Source organism: Hyaloscypha bicolor (genome assembly GCF_002865645.1).
Source record: "Hyaloscypha bicolor E unplaced genomic scaffold K444scaffold_118, whole genome shotgun sequence".
In the NCBI taxonomy this organism is placed as follows: Eukaryota; Fungi; Ascomycota; class Leotiomycetes; order Helotiales; family Hyaloscyphaceae; genus Hyaloscypha; species Hyaloscypha bicolor.
This window is the reverse complement of record NW_020194620.1, coordinates 1,199,528-1,215,972: the sequence shown is the minus strand read 5'-3', so window position 1 is coordinate 1,215,972 and position 16,445 is coordinate 1,199,528. Positions and strand designations below refer to the sequence as shown.

Below are 16,445 nucleotides of genomic sequence, written 5' to 3'. Positions count from 1 at the left end.
GGGGAGTAATCAGCTCCTGAATAAAGGTTTACTTGTCTTGGGATATGTCAGGCAGCCTCTGTTTTCGATGCACGATAGGCGAGTGAGAGGCGAGTAAGAGAAGTCCCAATTCGAGCATCTTTGTAGTACTTCACTTAGAGTTCATTCCTGGATTTGATACATATTTTTCTTTTCATACCAAACTAGTCAATTGGCAATCCACTCTCATTCCCCTCCTCCTCCTCCAGACATGAGAAGTAAAACGCCGGCGAGCAGCACCCACCAATACCTAATATTATGTTAGTAAATGCCATTCGGGTTTCGATAAAAGGATAGACCTACTTCTGCAACATCGTCTTCTCAGCAACAGGCTCCTCCAGCTTGCCCTCCGGAGACAGAACAACGGCTCTGTTCAACGCGGGCGTTGGCGCCTTCGCTGTCTTCAACACTTTAACCTTTGGCCCAAAGTCCCTCGTCTGCCCAGCATCAATCTTCGCACTCTTCAAGCTGACACCAATGACACCCCCTTGCGCATCCAACGACAGTACCAAAGTGGGCGAGTAACCTTTCGCGAAGCTCTCGGCAGAGGTTGTTGAAGTCGAGGATTTCCAGCTGGATGTCGCGACATCGTACACTCCCACTCGAAGAAGTTTGGATTCTGGATCTAGCTCGGGGAAATCGAATGAAGCGAGTTCGGCGGAAAGGGTGGATGGATTATATTTGATCTCTGCGAGAGGAATGGCGGGTGCTGCGGTGGATTCTACAGATTGAATGTAGACAGTTGTGCTGTCTATCAGATCAGATGAAGCTGAAAATACTGGCGCACAGAGCGCAGCCAGAATTGGTAGGAATTTCATCTTGAAATGGCGGGCAATCAAGCTGGGAGAGTCCGGAAGAACAACTTGACGTTATGCAGCCTTCTCAACTTTCTACCTCAGGCACGACAAGGCTGAGAGTATATTCAGCCGAACCGAACCGAACTATTGCCTCAGGTAGATTCCCATGTGGTAGGTACAGTGTGGCAAGCAAAGTGAAAATGCAAGCAAAGTCCAAAAGTGAGCAGCAAGTCACGCATGTTGCAGAGGAATCTCATCCATTAAGTGGCAGTGCTGAAAGGGTATATGTAATTTTCCCAGCATTGCAGTCAAAACCAAACATGCGGACCGCGAGTAACCAAATCCACCTCCCTCCTTTCTTCTTTTGACTATGCAATTGCTCCACCCTTCTATACATAAATATCAACGCCAAGAACAGATTCCACCACCCTATCATTGAACGCCAATCTCCTCCCAGTGCTCCCAGTAAAATGAAGTGACCCAGGGTATAGCATCGTATCTACATTCTCCCCATCTCTTCTTCTTTTTCATGCTGGCTTATCTTCATGAGAGGCTCCCGACTGCTGCATTGAAACATCATCCATCCATTGCTTCCACTGGACGTCTGTATTCTCCGTTGCCGGTGCTGAACTGGCCACCTCCTCAGGGCTCTCTATGTCGTCCTCATCATCTTCTGCGTCTGAACAGCTCGTAGTACCCTCATCCTCTATTTCGTAACCTGGCGCTCGACCCACTAATCCCCGGTAGTAATCAACGAGGGTCTCCGGATTGGGTACGATTTTCCAATCCAGTCGGTAAAGAAAATCGAGCTCGAGGAGCCCAAGTTCCGCTATCTTAATCCCTCCAACTCGAGCGTATGTAGCATTGTTCCAGAAGGAATCTGACAGACCCTTCGCTGCCACAGTCGCTGCCGTAATCAGGAATCGATGAACCGTAAGAGTAGTAATCGTAAACGCCGGGTATAGTAAACAAAGCCGGTCTATGTAATAGACCATTGATAGCAGTAAAGGTGGTGTTAAAGTTGCATGTTTAGCAAGTCTCCGGAGGTAATCAAGAACGGATATCCCAGGTGGAGTCCTGCACAACATCAGTATGTAAGGTCTCCCTCAACGCTAGCATTCATCTCACCTTGAATGGAAACGAGTGAGAACCCCACTTCTCAGAGGAAGCTGATCATTGGTTTCAATGAGCTCTGATATCATGTGTGAAATAACCACAACCATATCGTCCACAGGGCAAAATTCGTATTTGGAAGGCAGCACCTTCACGGGAGTTTGATCCGACTTCGCGCGCTTCGGTGGGAGGGTTTGACTACTGCTAACCAATGCCGTTGGTATATCTTGAGACTGTCGTCTTTTCAGTGCCGGTGACTCGGGCTGCAGGATCGGTTTTGTTGGGGAGGGAGGCGCCGGGGCGACAATAGGGGGAGCTGACGCCGCCGGCTGGGGAGGAGGAGCCTCTACTCGCACAGGTTCTGTGCGAGGAGGATCCATCTTGGAGTTCATACGAGGACTCCACTGAGTTGCGGCGTCAACATATTGTACTCGGTTTGCTAACACGGGCTTCGAGTAGAGACGTTGGGGCTTCGATTTTGGATCTCTTGTTGATGGTGATCCTGGTAGTGATCTTGATATCGGCGCATAGTGGAACTTGGGCGAAGACGCTGGCGATGCTCTAGGATGTGTCAATGGCTTCAACATTGTCCCGAGAATGTACTCATGGTCAAATTCCTTGTCGTCGTCCAACCTGGATGTTTGTGGAGAGTGGGGTTGTGGGCTGTCTTCTAGATCGCTCGAAGCTGATATGGCTATTATGCAAGTGCAAAAAGTCTGCCAGGGCGCAAATAAAGTGCCGAATTGTGGGGTTGTTCGTGGCTCGTAAGTGGTTTGTTGGTACTTCAGGTTTGAAGGAGTTTCTAGGCAATTTGGAAAGATTTTTCAAGAAAAAACTTCACGAACAGACGTCAGGCTACTACTGAATGTAGCTGAGAGTCCGGATGCGATCGAGACGTCAAGGCGGCGGGCAGGGCCACCACGCGAAGGACTACATAGGTAGTCTCTGCCGACAGTAGTGGTTGGGAAATGCCATACCAGCGTATAGGGAGACGCAGAAGGGCCTCACGCGTTGACGTGCTTTGGGGTTCTGCAAAAGTGCTGGCGAGGCTGACGGCCATTTTCTCCGAAGCCGCGAGAACAATTTGAGCCTGATCTGCTTGTAGCCTCTTCCTTCGGCGACAACAGTCGGGCAAGAGCTATTCACAGCAACAGCCGCGTCGATTCGACATTCACACGAGTAGTGGACAGTCGAGGCGAATCATTATAGGCTTTTGTTTCCTTCGACGGCTCGAATCAGTACAATATCCTTTCACGGGTCGCGCCACGAGCTTCAATTACGTCCCGATCAGGGTTCACTATTTAGATGCACGCCTCCCATCCACAACCTCTCTAAAATGGCCCGACCTCCCTGGGTAGCACAGATCCGAAGCGCGAGGAATAATGCCGAGCAGATAGAAGTCTTGAGGGCTCTGAAGAACGAGATCGTGGGCCACCCTCCGCAGAAGGAGCTCGTCGTTACGTTGGGAGTTCTGGAGCCCATCATCCGCTTGACGTTCAATAAGAATGGAATTAGACAGGATGGGAAGTCGCACGACCATAGCTTTGCCTCTAGACCTCTCAGTGAGGAGGAGATGGTCAGATTGCAATGTCTGCAGGTCATAGCAAGCATTGCTCTCGGTGAATAGCTCAGTCCACACTTCTCTAAATTTACTGACCGTATACAGGAGGCCCCCCCTTCCTTCCCCCCCTACAGGCCGCCTCTGTCTTGCCAGCGATCCTGTCGAACATGTGTCCTTCGAATAACCCATCTCAATTAGTCCTGGCCTCCCTCCGTGCCCTCTCGAATCTTGCGGATTCATCGGCTTTGGCCTCAACCGCACATGTCCTCAGCACCAGTGCAATCGCGGACGCCCTGTTCACTCGCCAGCATCTAAACTCCCTATATCGCATACTATCACAATCTTCTCTATCGGCGTCCGTTCAAACCCAAATATCAATTGCGGCGTCCTTGATCAGTAGGATCTGCCTCGATGAGCGCCACCAGCAAGGCCTTGCGAATTCGGGGGTTCTCGATGCTCTTGCTACCAAATTAGCAAGCTTCGTTGTGGCAGAAGGACTCGTTATACCCGGTGCGGAGATCCTAGCCCAAAGAGATGGCTTGCAAGAATATTTCCCTTCGGCGGCCCCTTCAGGTGGGAAGCTTGCTATAATATTGGAGGCGATCGCAGTCATCATCACCGACTCCAAATTCAGGGCTTCCCAACTGCTCTACTCTGCATCTATCCTCGCAATCTTCCCCATGTCTCAACCGACCGACCTTGTTGCAACTCAAAACGCTCGAGCGGCTTGGAACGCCTTCAACGCCGCCGGATTGAGCGTTCGACAAACTCAACTCAACGCTGTGGACTATCTGTTACCTTTTGTGCCCCTCCACCAGGTCAAGAGCACATCCGCCTCTGCCTCTGCCTTTCCACCCCTTGGCACATCTGGTTCCAGAGAAAATCTGGCCCCCTCAGTACGAGCTGCAGCAAATAAGTATAACGGAGCATCGCTTCCTAGTTGGAACGACTCTCCCGGCTTGGACAGCAGTACGGTAGCCCTTGATAACATTACGATCGACCCTGAAGAGCCAGAAAGTCCTTTGATAGCATATCTTATACTACTACTGAGATCGCAGACTAGCATGACTCGACTGATGGCTGCCTCTGTCTTGACGGTTCTCTACAGAGCTGGCTTGACCCACAAGACCAGAGAGACTGCGATTGGCTTACTCGTTGTTCCGCTTCTTGTCCAGCTGTTGGATGATCCCGTTGTTCCTTTGAAGGGGAAGGATAGCCTTCGAGAGGAAGAGGACCTACTGTTGCAAAGGGCGATCACCGAACGTACTCCTGCCATCCTGGCGATGTTGATTACAGACAGCGAATACCTCCAAAAAGCTGCTTTTGACGCTGGTGTTGTCAGCAAACTTGCGAAGATGCTGAAAGTCTCCTACGATCCCGTTCCCGAGACTGCAAATCTACATCCATGGTCTCCAGCTGGCGAGGAGTACGGGCAGGGGGTTGATGGCCCGTCTCCTCGACTAGGCCGCAATGGCCAATCTCCTCTTCTAGTTCACAAGATAAAGGTTAGGGAGAGTACCCTGAAGGCAATTGCAGCACTTGTTCCTTTCAAGGATGAGTACCGGAAAGCAATCGTGGACCAAGGAGTTGTACCTTATATCGTTGAATCAATGAGCTCATCCCCGGGGAAGCCATCACCAAAGGCCGACAAATCTGAAAAGCTTGTCAGTCATTCTCCCGACGAGGGATCTAAGAAGGGTTATGGTATCAACCCAGTCAATGTCCTGATTGCGGCATGCGGTGCCGTTCGCGCGTTGTCTCGGTCCGTCAGCGTCCTACGCACCACACTCATTGACAGCGGGGTGGCTGAGCCTGTATTCCGTCTCCTTCAACATCCAGACATCGAGATCCAAATTGCCGCCACAGCAACCGTCTGCAATCTGTTGACGGAAGTCAGCCCAATGCGTCAGGTGAGCAGCTTATAGTCTCTAAGTAGTAGCACACATCTAACCCACTCCCAGCATATTTCTGAAGCTGGCGTTCTCAAGATTCTCTGTGAGCACGCCCACTCAATGAACGCAAAACTACGGCTCAACGCTCTCTGGGCATTGAAGCACTTTGTTCAGGGGGTCGACAACGAAATGAAGCGGCTGTGCCTCGAGGAGCTCGGCCAGGGCTGGCTTGTACAACTAATATGTGACGATACTGAAGACGAAGCTCTACTTTCTTCAAGGGTAAAAGGCGAACGATCTCATACCCCAAATGATGAAATGGATGAGGACGTTGAAATGGACCAGTTCGAAGACCAAGTTGATACTGCATTTGGGACATCCTTCGGTCGCTCAAACAATTCACGTCCAAGCAGTAGTCGGAGCAAGTCTGTCCAACAAGCTGAACTTCGCCTTGCTGCATTGCGAGATGCAGAAACGAATCCGGCTAGAAAGGCCCGGAAGGATGATATTGCCGTGCAAGAGCAAGGGCTCGACTTCATTCGAAACCTTATAGGTGGTGCTGGCAACGGTGGGACATCAGACACAACGGAGATGATCGATTTCCTCTTCAACGCTCTTGGCCAGGACAGAGTATTCGAGATCTTAGCATCGAAACTCCGGCCGAGGCATGTTAACAGTTACACCAATCGCAGGAACTCTTCAACACCCGAGGCCAGAATCGTGCCTCCTCAGTCCGAGATCATCATCGCCGTGGGATATATTCTTGTTCATATGGCTGCAAGCATTCCTCGTCACCGACAAATAGTCATCTCTCAGACCGAGTTGTTGAAATTGCTTGTGCCTCAGTTCAACCACCCGAGTATTGAAGTACGATTAGCGCTCTGCTGGTTGGTCACCAATCTCACTTGGCTGGATGACCATGGCGATGGGGAGGCCTGCGCATCGCGCGCAGATTCTCTCAAGAAGCTTGGGTTTCTTCAAAAATTGGAGATGCTTGAGCAGGACCCTGAACTTAATGTGAGGGAGAGGGCGAAATCTGCTTTGTGGCAGATGAAACAGAGTTATTGAAGATAATCTCGGCGGAGGATTTCTTAATGAAATGATGTTGCATGGCGTATTCGGCGGGGAAGTGTTCGATGCGAGATGAAAATCACGAATTGTATAAAACCAACATTCTTGCCTCTCAGGGTGTTTATGACAATAATTCAACATCGTTCTGCGACAGATACAAGAAGCGGATATTTCACATTCTTGACCCGTCAGCTTTGATTTGTGTTTCATCTTTCTAACTGGGACATAGCGAACAAATCTACATTTCATCGGGCATTGCTCCTATCCTGCGGATTCTCCGGTTCCGGCACGGGGATTAGGGGGGAAGTCCGTTCGTGTAACGATATTGATATCAGCCTCTGCCGCATGACTCGAGGGCGAATAAGGACGTCGCATTCGTATCCAAAAACGCAATCATAATGCGGCCAAATCAAGTAGCTAAATAAAGCACAGTTGCGGGACCAATGATGCTGGAAGGTCAAAGAGTCCTTCAGTGCTGTGTTCTCGAACTAGCGAAACCGACACTCGCGTGGCTTTCAATGTCCGAGACGCGGTTTGACATCAATGACGCCCGGCCCCGGAATAATGTATAAAGGTCTTGTTGGGACCTGCTATTCAGGTAAGGTTCTTAGCAATATCTCTCCATAATTGTTCACCATGGCTTCAGATCAAGTTGTTTTAGTCACTGGTATTAGCGGCTTCCTTGGATCGCACGTTGCAGACCAGTTTCTCGAAGCTGGATACAGAGTGAGAGGGACCGCTAGAGAAGTTTCAAAAGTTGATGCGATCAAGAAGACTTTTGACTCAAAATATGGTGTGGGTAAAGTGGAAGTTGTGGCCGTTCCAGACATCACCGTCGAAGGTGCTTTCGATGAAGCCGTGAAAGGTATTTAAATGACCCTCATCCTCTGGAACATCCATTAACAGCTCACAGGAGTCTATGCCGTTGCACATGTAGCCTCAATCCTGAGCTTTGACAAGGACCCGGCCAAAGTGATTCCGGCTACAGTAAATGCCACCACGAGTATCTTAAACTCCTGTCTCGCCGTGCCAAGTATCAAGAGATTCGTCTACACTAGCTCTTCCGTTGCAGTGTCGATGCCAAAGCCAAATGTTCCCTGTTCATTTGACTCAAGCAGCTGGAACGAGGAGGACGTCAAAGCCGCCTGGGCACCCGAACCTTGGGGAGACTCTCATCACTGGACCGTGTATGCCGCCAGCAAGACAGAGGCGGAGAAAACTTTATGGAAATTCAGGGACGAGAAAAAGCCTGGTTTCAGCATCAATTCGGTCCTTCCTGCCACAAACTTTGGGCCGGTAATCACTCCTGATATTGTGTCTTCGACGGCAAAATGTGTGGTAAGTGCTAACCTCTCGGGTGTTGTTCCCTCTTCAGTATCCTTTCCCTGGTTTGTACCGATGTCCAGCCGTTCTTGGAACATTATGCTCCTGATTATACTTTGAAGAAGTACGCTGACTGCGATTTCTTGGGAAACAGCCTACTATTTATAGTGGAAATGTGAAAGCACTGCTCGGTGTATTGCCTCGTAAGTAGTCCATTTTTTTCTCCACTCTGTTGATGTACGCTAACAAAATGAAGAGTACTACATCGACGTCCGAGATACGGGCCGGCTACATGTCGCAGCAGCAAAATATCCAGACGTTGAAAACCAGAGACTTTTTGGTTGGGTAGAACCTTATAATTGGAACAAGGTGCTTGCCGTATTGAGAGAAATAAGACCTCGGCACCAATTTCCTGAAGATGTGCCTGGTCTCGGCGAAGATATGAGTAAGGTGTCAACGGTAAAAGAGGAGGAGCTGTTGCATAGGATGGGGAGGTCGGGGTGGACTAAGTTGCCGGAAATTTTGGAGGATGGTTTGAAGAGCATGTCGATGTAGATTGTGTTGGCCATTCAAATTCTCCCCGTCGAAGACGGAAACATTGGTTGTGCAATCAACACTAGAAATTATATAAATCTTTATAATGCTTTTTAACATTAAGAAGTCGGTGGTATTAATTCACCGAGGAAATACCGATTAAGTATATGAATATCCAGAAGAAACTGGTACACTCATCGGGATGATATTAAGCGCTCTCGGCAGAAAAGAGGCTCGCATAGGGGCTCGCTTGCTCGTTTCAGTGGCTTTTGTTGAAGCCTCGGCACGGCTGACGCATCAAATCTCAATGACAACTACATTTCTACAGTCCACGAATGCAAGATGTCCAGCGGCAACTCAACCCGGGGGCCTACTCTCATTGATTCCCTTAGGGATACCCTGAAAGACCTATATGCGAACCCGTATCCAGAAGTGGAAAACCCGGTCGGCTGCAAGAAGAGGGCATCCGTCGCTCTTGTCTTGCGGATCAGGCCCAGCTACGAGCACGAGGCTGCTGTGTTGGAAGAGAGTGGTCACAGTGGCTCAACTACTGAGCGGCTAGACGGCTTCTTTTCACAGTCTTGGGTCCAGCATGGCGATCCAGAATGCGTATTCATCAAAAGAGCCGCAAGAGTTGGAGACCGGTAACCAAGCCATTTCTTTGTCCTATATCGCGCGTTCCCCGCCTCACTGGACGGGAGGATATTTCGTGCTCCCCTCTCCCTAAAGAAATACGTTACTAATTTTGAAGGTGGACGGCGCATGTTGCCCTCCCTGGTGGGAAGAGAGGTATTGTACCAGTCGTCCCAGGATCAATCTGGTTCTAATTAAGAAATAGATGAGGAAGATGAATCTGATAAAGCTGTCGCAATCAGAGAAACCTCTGAAGAGATAGGCTTTGATCTCACTTCTCCCCACGCATTGTTTATTGGCAATCTGCCTGAACGTGTGGTGAGCACCTCGTTCGGCCGGCAGCCCATCATGGTACTATGTCCCTTTGTCTGGCTATGGACCGGACCTGAGATTCCAGCGTTCAAACTGCAGCCAACAGAGGTAGCGTCGACCCATTGGGTACCTCTTCGAGTCTTGCTTGCTCCATCGGCAAGGACGCATGAGTATGTCGATGTCTCGGATCGCTTTGCCCATCGAGGTAGCGTCTTCTTGAAGACGATTATAAGGTCTATCCTGGGCAAGATGCGGTTCTCTGCAATCAGGCTGACGCCGTCGGAGTCATTATACTGCAGCTCTACAGTCGAGTTCTTTTCGCCCCCGGAAGAGAATCCCGCGCTGAAAGCCTCTCTAACAACCAGATTGTACAGCTGGTACCTGGGAGATCACGCTGGAGTAGCTGGCAGTAACAGACCTTTGCTTCTCTGGGGATTAACACTCGGGATGCTAGCCGATTTCCTCGACCAGCTTCCACCGTACAATGCAGTTGAGCTGTGGTCATATCCAACGTTCACCTCACGGGATGTCCGATTCATCATCGACATTCTTACCATCCCCCTCAAGCGGAAGAATCAAGCCCGTCTACAAAGCAGTGAGCCGAAGAATGAGACTGCTATTGACAGTGAGACGGAAGCAGTCTCCGGCGACAATCCGTGGTTCATCGGGGGGCTCAGCAAGGGCATGGAGGCTTCGAAGAAAGGAAAGAATGCCACCAGATCTTATGCGGTGGGAATTCTACTCGAGAATTACTATGCCATGGCAAGAAGGGGGGTTTGGATCTCGGCAGGAATTAGAGCCATAACAACCATACTGTTTGGATTATACATTGTCAGGAGATATCGTCAGCGAGTTGGGCGGTGATTCTCTGTGGAGAAACCGATTCAGACGTTAAAACCTCACCATACCAGCGGGCAACATCTCGGACAGGATTTGCTTACTTGTATCGCATGTAAATTAATTGAAGTTGTCAGTACTTTCGACTTAGACTTGGGGTGTTACGATGAGTTTGACGACGTCATTACTCTTGGACGTCATTCCGGACGGCGCTGCAACCATAACCTCATTTTCTTCTAATTTCAAGTTAAAAAAATTGCTGCTATTATTTACGTGGTCAATATTGTACCACCCAATTCGGAACAATCTCGTCAGATCTTTTCTCCCAGCAATCACTCGGACCATGGCTACCGGCGCGGCTAGAAACGAAGACTTGAAGGCCAGCAAGCTCTTCAATGTCGACCTCTACACTGCAGTAGTGACCGGAGGAGGCACTGGAATTGGCCTCATGATCACTCAAACTCTGGTTGCCAATGGAGCTCCTGTCTACATTACTGGTAGACGCAAGGAAGCTCTCGACGCTGTTGTTGAAAAGTATAGCACTGGTCCAGGTGATATCATTGCGTATGTGATGTGATGACCATCATATAGTTCTAGTCCTAATGGATCAATCAGTGTACCAGCAGACATTAGCAAGAAAGAAGGCATCCAGAGGCTTGTCAACAGAGTTGCAGACACGGAGGTGCGGGGAATTCAGCTACTGGTCAACAACGCGGGCATTGCCAGAGATGACAACACCAAATATTCCAATGGAAAGCCAGACTTCAAGGTACTTTACCATTGGGAGCTATGGAACTCAGCTGACAATACCTGCAGTCTGCGCAATCCATCTCAGATCATCTGATGAAATCCGATCCAGAAGCTTGGGCAGAGACTTTCTCAACAAACGTCTCGTCACAATTCTTCGTCGCAGCAGCATTCCTCCCACTGCTCGCAAGGGCTAACGGCTGCATCCCAGACTTCACTCCAAGCATTATAAACATTACAAGTATCTCAGGTTAGTAGTTTTTTTTAGCAGTTTTCGATTTTTGGTCTTTTCTGAAAAGAGTCTTCGCTGTTGCCGCATCCTTGCTCTACCAGGCAGTTGCTAACACCGACTTCTTCGAAAAGGGGTGATGAAGGGGAGCTCAAATGGGCAGTTTGCTTATGCATCCTCCAAGGCGGCATTCTTGCACTTGACCAGGATGATGGCCACGACTTTCATAGAGACTCAGGTCCGGGTAAACTCGATCGCTCCAGGGGTGTTTCCTTCGGAGATGACGACCGGCGGATCTAACGAGCATCAGAAGAGCTCTTTGGACAGTGAGGCTTCGAACCCGAGAGGACGCTATGGCCATGACACAGACATGGGTGCTGCGGTACTTTTCCTCGCCGGCCCAGGAGGACAGTTTTTCAACGGGCAGGTGCTCTATCCGGACGGAGGAAATCTTTTGGTCTCTCCTGCCTGTACATAAGTCCCTGTTCGCTCATTGCTTTCATCTGTAACCATAGAATGAACCAAGCCTCGGGCGGCGGTCTCGGCTGGTCCAGCCCAGAGCCACGTGCATCGGATTCGAACTGCTACTTCTAAGGCAACACCTCCTATCTTTCAGTAAACAAACAAAACAAGCGAAACAACGCGAAATGAGTCATCGTATCCCCACATCTTTCCAAAAGGGTAAGACATCCTTCCACAATCATCCAAAACCAGTCACATGACTGTCTCAAGCGTTAGGTAGGTATAGGCAACCACCCCTTAAAGCGAAATCACGGAAGACGCTTGAGTCAATACATTTTTGAAGCTTTTCGAGACAATAGGACATAAAAGAAGAGCTATTGTCTCGAATGAGCTTCCAGAAGTGACTGTGCAGAATAATAGACCTCGCTTAGTATTGACATCACAAATTCCATTGTTCTCCGAATAACTGGTGCTGAAAGCTATTGTCAAGACTCAGGATGTACATCCAACGACAGCGAAAGAATCTCAACCCATGTCTCTCCTTCTCCCGTCATGATTCAAAGGTCCTGAAGAACTCATTGCGAAAACTCCGTTTCAGCAAACGCATACAAATTCTGTACAAACTTTTGTTACACGGACTGCCAGTCTTCTATAAAATGGATAGTATCCAGGACTGCATCGCGCAAGCCGTTCTAGCAACACCACTCCGCGTACCAAAATCTTGCAACCCGTGGGAGATCCACCCTGATCCGTTCCCAGATCATCTATTTCCTCAACTCCGATCCCTCAAACGAGCAATCGCCAAGCAACAGAGAATCAAGCAGATGGAACCGATGAATTGGCAAGCCGGCATTCGGCCAGACCGTCCTTTCGAGCCGCTGCAGAACAACTTCTTCTCACAACCACGCCCTCAACCTCCACCGCCTCCTCAACAACCTCATAGCCAACGGCAAATACCAACGCAATACTACCTGGAGCAAGCCGCCTTCTACGCGGAGAACTTCGGTCCCGATCCTTACGCAACCGAACCAGAGATTATCCAGCCTGGTCCCCTCAAAGTCCTCGTCGTCAGATTCATCACAATCTTCAGGAAAGCCGCCGTCCCAGGCTTGAACATCCTCGCTTCCTTGGTCTTCGGACTAACTGTTCTCGGCCGGCTCCTTTCGTCTTGGGCCTTGCGGTTCCCGCTCAAGAAAATCTGCACCTTCGTGGCAAACTTGGAGTGGGAGGCTCTTGTTGCTATGGCGCTGGCGACCCAGTGTGTCAAGCTTTTGCCGGGGATGGGTGGAGAGGTGGTGACGGACGGCCGAGAGGGAGGTGGCCCTGTGTATACCATCTTTGTTGGGAGGGGACAAGCCATTGGCAATGGACCGGTCATGCCGGGGAGTTTTTAAGGAAATACTGTATCTTTGGGCGGAGCAAGGCGGCAGGATGGATGGAACTCTCTGCTGGAACGATGTTTCTCGTGTTTGCTATATACTAATGACTGAATGCAAACAATGTATATAACACGGCCTACGGGCACTTACCCATAAAGCCGCGCAAGCCTTCAAAGTTCATCTAATGTGCTTTTGCTTGCAATTGATTGTGATGATTCATCGACTCTCTTGACCGATTGAGTCAAGGACCGAACGGCCTCAAACCAAGAGGCAGAACCGAGAATGACGCAAATCCAGCTTTAACACCAGACAAAATTGTGGCACTCACCACTTATCTTCAGCGAGTACCCTTGAGCACGAGTCTCGGAAATACAGGTAACACAAAAGCCAACGATGCAATGCATAAAAACAGGCTTCTCACTGAATGGGTCTTATCAGGTATCATGCCGTTCATTCGTAATGCCGTGAATGGTAGCACGGAATTGGATGCATTGTACATACTCGCCATCATCTAAAAGCCGAGGGAATCATACACAGAGAGAAGCATGACGGGGAACAGTCGTTCAAATACCAAGGGAGAACTCAACCCCAACATCAATATCACGCGCTTGGAGGGGTCAGCATGATTCGGTTTCAATGCACAGAAGACTTACCCATCTTTACCACCTTCGAGAACTGCACAGCCTTCTCTGCCGCACTTTGCAAATCATCAATCGAGAAGATCTTAAGACCAGACTCGTTGATCAACTTGTGTGCCGCTTCCATGTTCGTTCCTTGCAATCGGGCAATGATTGGAATACGGAGGTTCATGCTCTCAACCACGCTGATAAGACCTTGCGCAATAGCATCGCATCTCACGATACCTCCAAAGATGTTGACGAAGATGGCTGTGACCTTGGGATCGCTGGTGATGAGAGTGAAAGCTTCCCGGATGGCTTGGGGAGTAGCTCCACCACCAACGTCGAGGAAGTTGGCAGGCTCTCCGCCATTGAGCTTAATGATATCCATTGTGGCCATGGCAAGACCAGCACCATTGACCAAGCAGCCGATATCACCCCCAAGCTTGATGAAGTTCAAGCCAGATTCCGCAGCACGGACTTCTTCGGGATCCTCTTGGGTTGTATCGCGCCACGAGAAAATCTCCTTCTGACGGAACTCCGCATTGTCATCAAAGCCGAGCTTAGCATCCATTGCAAGGACTTTGTGGTCCGAAGTCTCCGAGAGAGGATTGATCTCAATTTGAGTTGCGTCCTTCTCCATGAAGATCTGGTACAGCTTTTGAACAGTATCCTTCGCATCCTCGATACATTGCTCGCTGAAGCCAAGATCGGTTGCAATTTTTCGAGCAATATCATCGGTAACACCCTTGTGGATATCGATATAGGTGGTGGTGATCGCACTGGGGCTTTCCTTCGCCACAGTCTCAATATCCATGCCTCCTTGTGACGACGAAACAATGACTGGCCCTTGAGATGCTCGGTCCATCAAAATAGCAAGGTAGAATTCGCGACGGGCGAATTTACGTTCGCAAATGTAGACTGAATTGCAAAGACGACCCTGAGCACCGGTTTGCTTTGTGACAAGCTTGTGGCCGATCATCTGGTCGGCAAACATCTTGGCCTCTGTTGGAGAGTAGATGACACGAACACCCCCTTTCAGCCCATTGTCGAATGTACCCTTTCCTCGTCCACCAGCAAGGACCTGTGCCTTGATAACCATATCGTCACCTCCAATCTTTTTGGCAATGGCTTCGGCTTCAGCGGCAGTCGTTGCAACGGAACCTTGCGGGACACCAATGCCATACTGTGTCTGTATAAGCACAGTCTTCGGAACGTTCCAATACTTCATACCTTTCGCAGCAGATCAGCAGACAGGTACTCGTGTATGCTCAGAGCTCTCTTCTGTTGTGCAACGCCAGCCAATCGAGATGAAGAGTAGACCTGAAGCTTGTCAACCTTGATTTCCGTTGTCAGAGTAGTTGGCAGAAGTGTTTACCTTGCTGGGCTTAAGAGCAGCCGTGAAAGGCCGACTACGAGCGAGCTTGAACATCTTGACGGGAGGTGTAGAAACGACACACAGAGCCGTCAATTGCTCGGTGTTGATGGATGATGGGGTTGCAGATTGTCTGTTCGGGTAGAATCGTGGTTTGGGAAGCTTTATTTGTACGGTTGCCGAAACGAGCCTACATTTCCACGAATAATCCCGCTTTGCACGTGAAATATATTTCCTTTTGCGAAGAAGCTCAAAGTACAACCAAACAATCTTCACAAACAACCTGCGACAAATGGCGACAGACGAACCTCCCAAGTCTGCGAAGGTCTCCAAGGAGGATTTCGATGTCATCTCCAATCGCATCGCAGTGGCTCTGGCGAAGAGGGAGTCACTTATAAAATCATGGACAGCTTCCTCTTCGCGCCCACGAGATCCAGAAAAGACAGAAGCAGAACTCGAAGCCGAGGACGCTGCCCTCTTCCGCAATGAACCGGCTTACCTGGGCGTGGGTGCTCCGATTCCTTCGCATTTCTTGGTCAGCGAGGCAGAGAGGAATAACAAATCACTTCGAGCCAAATTCTTCCCATCCAAAACATTGCAAGCGAGCAAGGCGAGGGATGCAGAAGAGAAGGCTGCTAGTGCAAAGCGCGGGCTCAAAGATGAGAGTAGCGATGAGGAGGAGGGTCGGTCAGGGCTGGGAAGAGCGAAGAAGCGGAGGACGCAGAGGACTGAGCCTGTGATGGAGACTGGAAAGGATGAAGTGGATCACATTGGCGTTAAAGGAGGCTCGAAGTTGTTGAAGCCACAAGCCGCAAGTATGGATCAGGCTGCGGGAGTTGGGAGAGGAGACAAGGGTTTACCAAAGATACAAGCCACAAGAACGGGTGAAGCTGGCAAGAGTGAAGGGTCCAACAGGATCGCGAAGAAGAACCAGGACTTGAGCACGTCACGGAAGCCCGAAATTGAGAAGGAGGACAATGATCCAGCGGAAGATGTGGCTTCAATGAAGGGTGGTTCAATACAGGTTCCAGCAATTTTACAGAAGGGCGGCGTGATGGATCCAGAAGAGCGGAAGAGGATGAAGAAAAGGGAAAAGAGAAAACGGCAGAAAGAAAGATTGAGGGCTGCAGGAAAGGCTTGACTGGAGGGAAAGTTTTGCCGACATATCAACCATCTTGCCATCAAAACCTCTTGAGCGGATTATGAATTCTGGTGTTTATTTTTTTATTGATGTGAGAATCACTCAGCGAGTGCTTGAACACTGGTAAACAGACTATTACCACCAGTGTAGACTGCACAATTTGAATTTTCATCATACAGTTATTCATCCTGCGTCCGAATGTGGTGGATGACTTGCGGACTTATGTAGACATTCCCCATTTCTCCTTGGCTCTTACCGGCTGACCCTGCTGATCTACAAGTTTGAATCATCTATCAGTTCAGCCGTCGAAGTATAAAAGCGCATTTATTCTCGCAGTTACTTCGAAAAATCCCTCACGGACTTCGTCAACAAGGAATCAAACATAGAATCCATTCTATCGAGAA

At 49.5% G+C, this 16,445-nt stretch overlaps 8 protein-coding genes across 8 annotated transcripts; 6 read left to right on the top strand and 2 right to left on the bottom strand.

Moving 5' to 3' along the window:
* Positions 1–204: 204 nt before the first annotated feature.
* Positions 205–2,308, bottom strand: K444DRAFT_536327 (cyclin-domain-containing protein; the record flags this gene model as incomplete). Its single annotated transcript, XM_024875365.1, has 5 exons — positions 205–268; positions 322–880; positions 1,319–1,347; positions 1,377–1,892; positions 1,944–2,308. The coding sequence occupies 5 exons, from the start codon at positions 2,306–2,308 to the stop codon at positions 205–207; spliced, it is 1,533 nt and encodes a 510-aa protein (XP_024733301.1).
* A 733-nt stretch (positions 2,309–3,041) lies between these two features.
* K444DRAFT_62545 (ARM repeat-containing protein) lies at positions 3,042–6,793 on the top strand. Its single transcript, XM_024882527.1, has 4 exons — positions 3,042–3,547; positions 3,598–5,399; positions 5,451–6,540; positions 6,682–6,793. The coding sequence occupies exons 1-3, from the start codon at positions 3,265–3,267 to the stop codon at positions 6,447–6,449; spliced, it is 3,084 nt and encodes a 1,027-aa protein (XP_024733300.1). The 5' UTR covers positions 3,042–3,264; the 3' UTR covers positions 6,450–6,540; positions 6,682–6,793.
* Positions 6,794–7,088: 295 nt separating this feature from the next.
* K444DRAFT_535688 (NAD(P)-binding protein) lies at positions 7,089–8,330 on the top strand (the record flags this gene model as incomplete). Its single annotated transcript, XM_024875309.1, has 4 exons — positions 7,089–7,317; positions 7,366–7,790; positions 7,930–7,978; positions 8,032–8,330. The coding sequence occupies 4 exons, from the start codon at positions 7,089–7,091 to the stop codon at positions 8,328–8,330; spliced, it is 1,002 nt and encodes a 333-aa protein (XP_024733299.1).
* Positions 8,331–8,651: 321 nt separating this feature from the next.
* On the top strand, positions 8,652–10,118 carry K444DRAFT_645121 (NUDIX family hydrolase; the record flags this gene model as incomplete). The annotated part of the gene is made up of 3 exons (XM_024885052.1): positions 8,652–8,953; positions 9,061–9,098; positions 9,148–10,118. 3 exons carry the CDS (start codon positions 8,652–8,654, stop codon positions 10,116–10,118), a joined length of 1,311 nt encoding a protein of 436 aa, XP_024733298.1.
* Positions 10,119–10,434: 316 nt separating this feature from the next.
* K444DRAFT_645120 (putative Rhamnolipids biosynthesis 3-oxoacyl-reductase) lies at positions 10,435–11,545 on the top strand (the record flags this gene model as incomplete). The annotated part of the gene is made up of 4 exons (XM_024885051.1): positions 10,435–10,655; positions 10,707–10,860; positions 10,908–11,088; positions 11,202–11,545. 4 exons carry the CDS (start codon positions 10,435–10,437, stop codon positions 11,543–11,545), a joined length of 900 nt encoding a protein of 299 aa, XP_024733297.1.
* Positions 11,546–12,026: 481 nt separating this feature from the next.
* K444DRAFT_632805 (uncharacterized protein) lies at positions 12,027–12,923 on the top strand (the record flags this gene model as incomplete). The annotated part of the gene is made up of 1 exon (XM_024883522.1): positions 12,027–12,923. The coding sequence occupies one exon, from the start codon at positions 12,027–12,029 to the stop codon at positions 12,921–12,923; it is 897 nt and encodes a 298-aa protein (XP_024733296.1).
* Positions 12,924–13,471: 548 nt separating this feature from the next.
* On the bottom strand, positions 13,472–14,957 carry K444DRAFT_645119 (atp-specific succinyl-CoA synthetase beta subunit; the record flags this gene model as incomplete). Its single annotated transcript, XM_024885050.1, has 4 exons — positions 13,472–13,515; positions 13,562–14,711; positions 14,759–14,848; positions 14,904–14,957. 4 exons carry the CDS (start codon positions 14,955–14,957, stop codon positions 13,472–13,474), a joined length of 1,338 nt encoding a protein of 445 aa, XP_024733295.1.
* Positions 14,958–15,163: 206 nt separating this feature from the next.
* K444DRAFT_616219 (uncharacterized protein) lies at positions 15,164–16,253 on the top strand. The gene has a single exon (XM_024880884.1). It carries the CDS (start codon positions 15,193–15,195, stop codon positions 16,039–16,041), a length of 849 nt encoding a protein of 282 aa, XP_024733294.1. The 5' UTR covers positions 15,164–15,192; the 3' UTR covers positions 16,042–16,253.
* Positions 16,254–16,445: the final 192 nt, after the last annotated feature.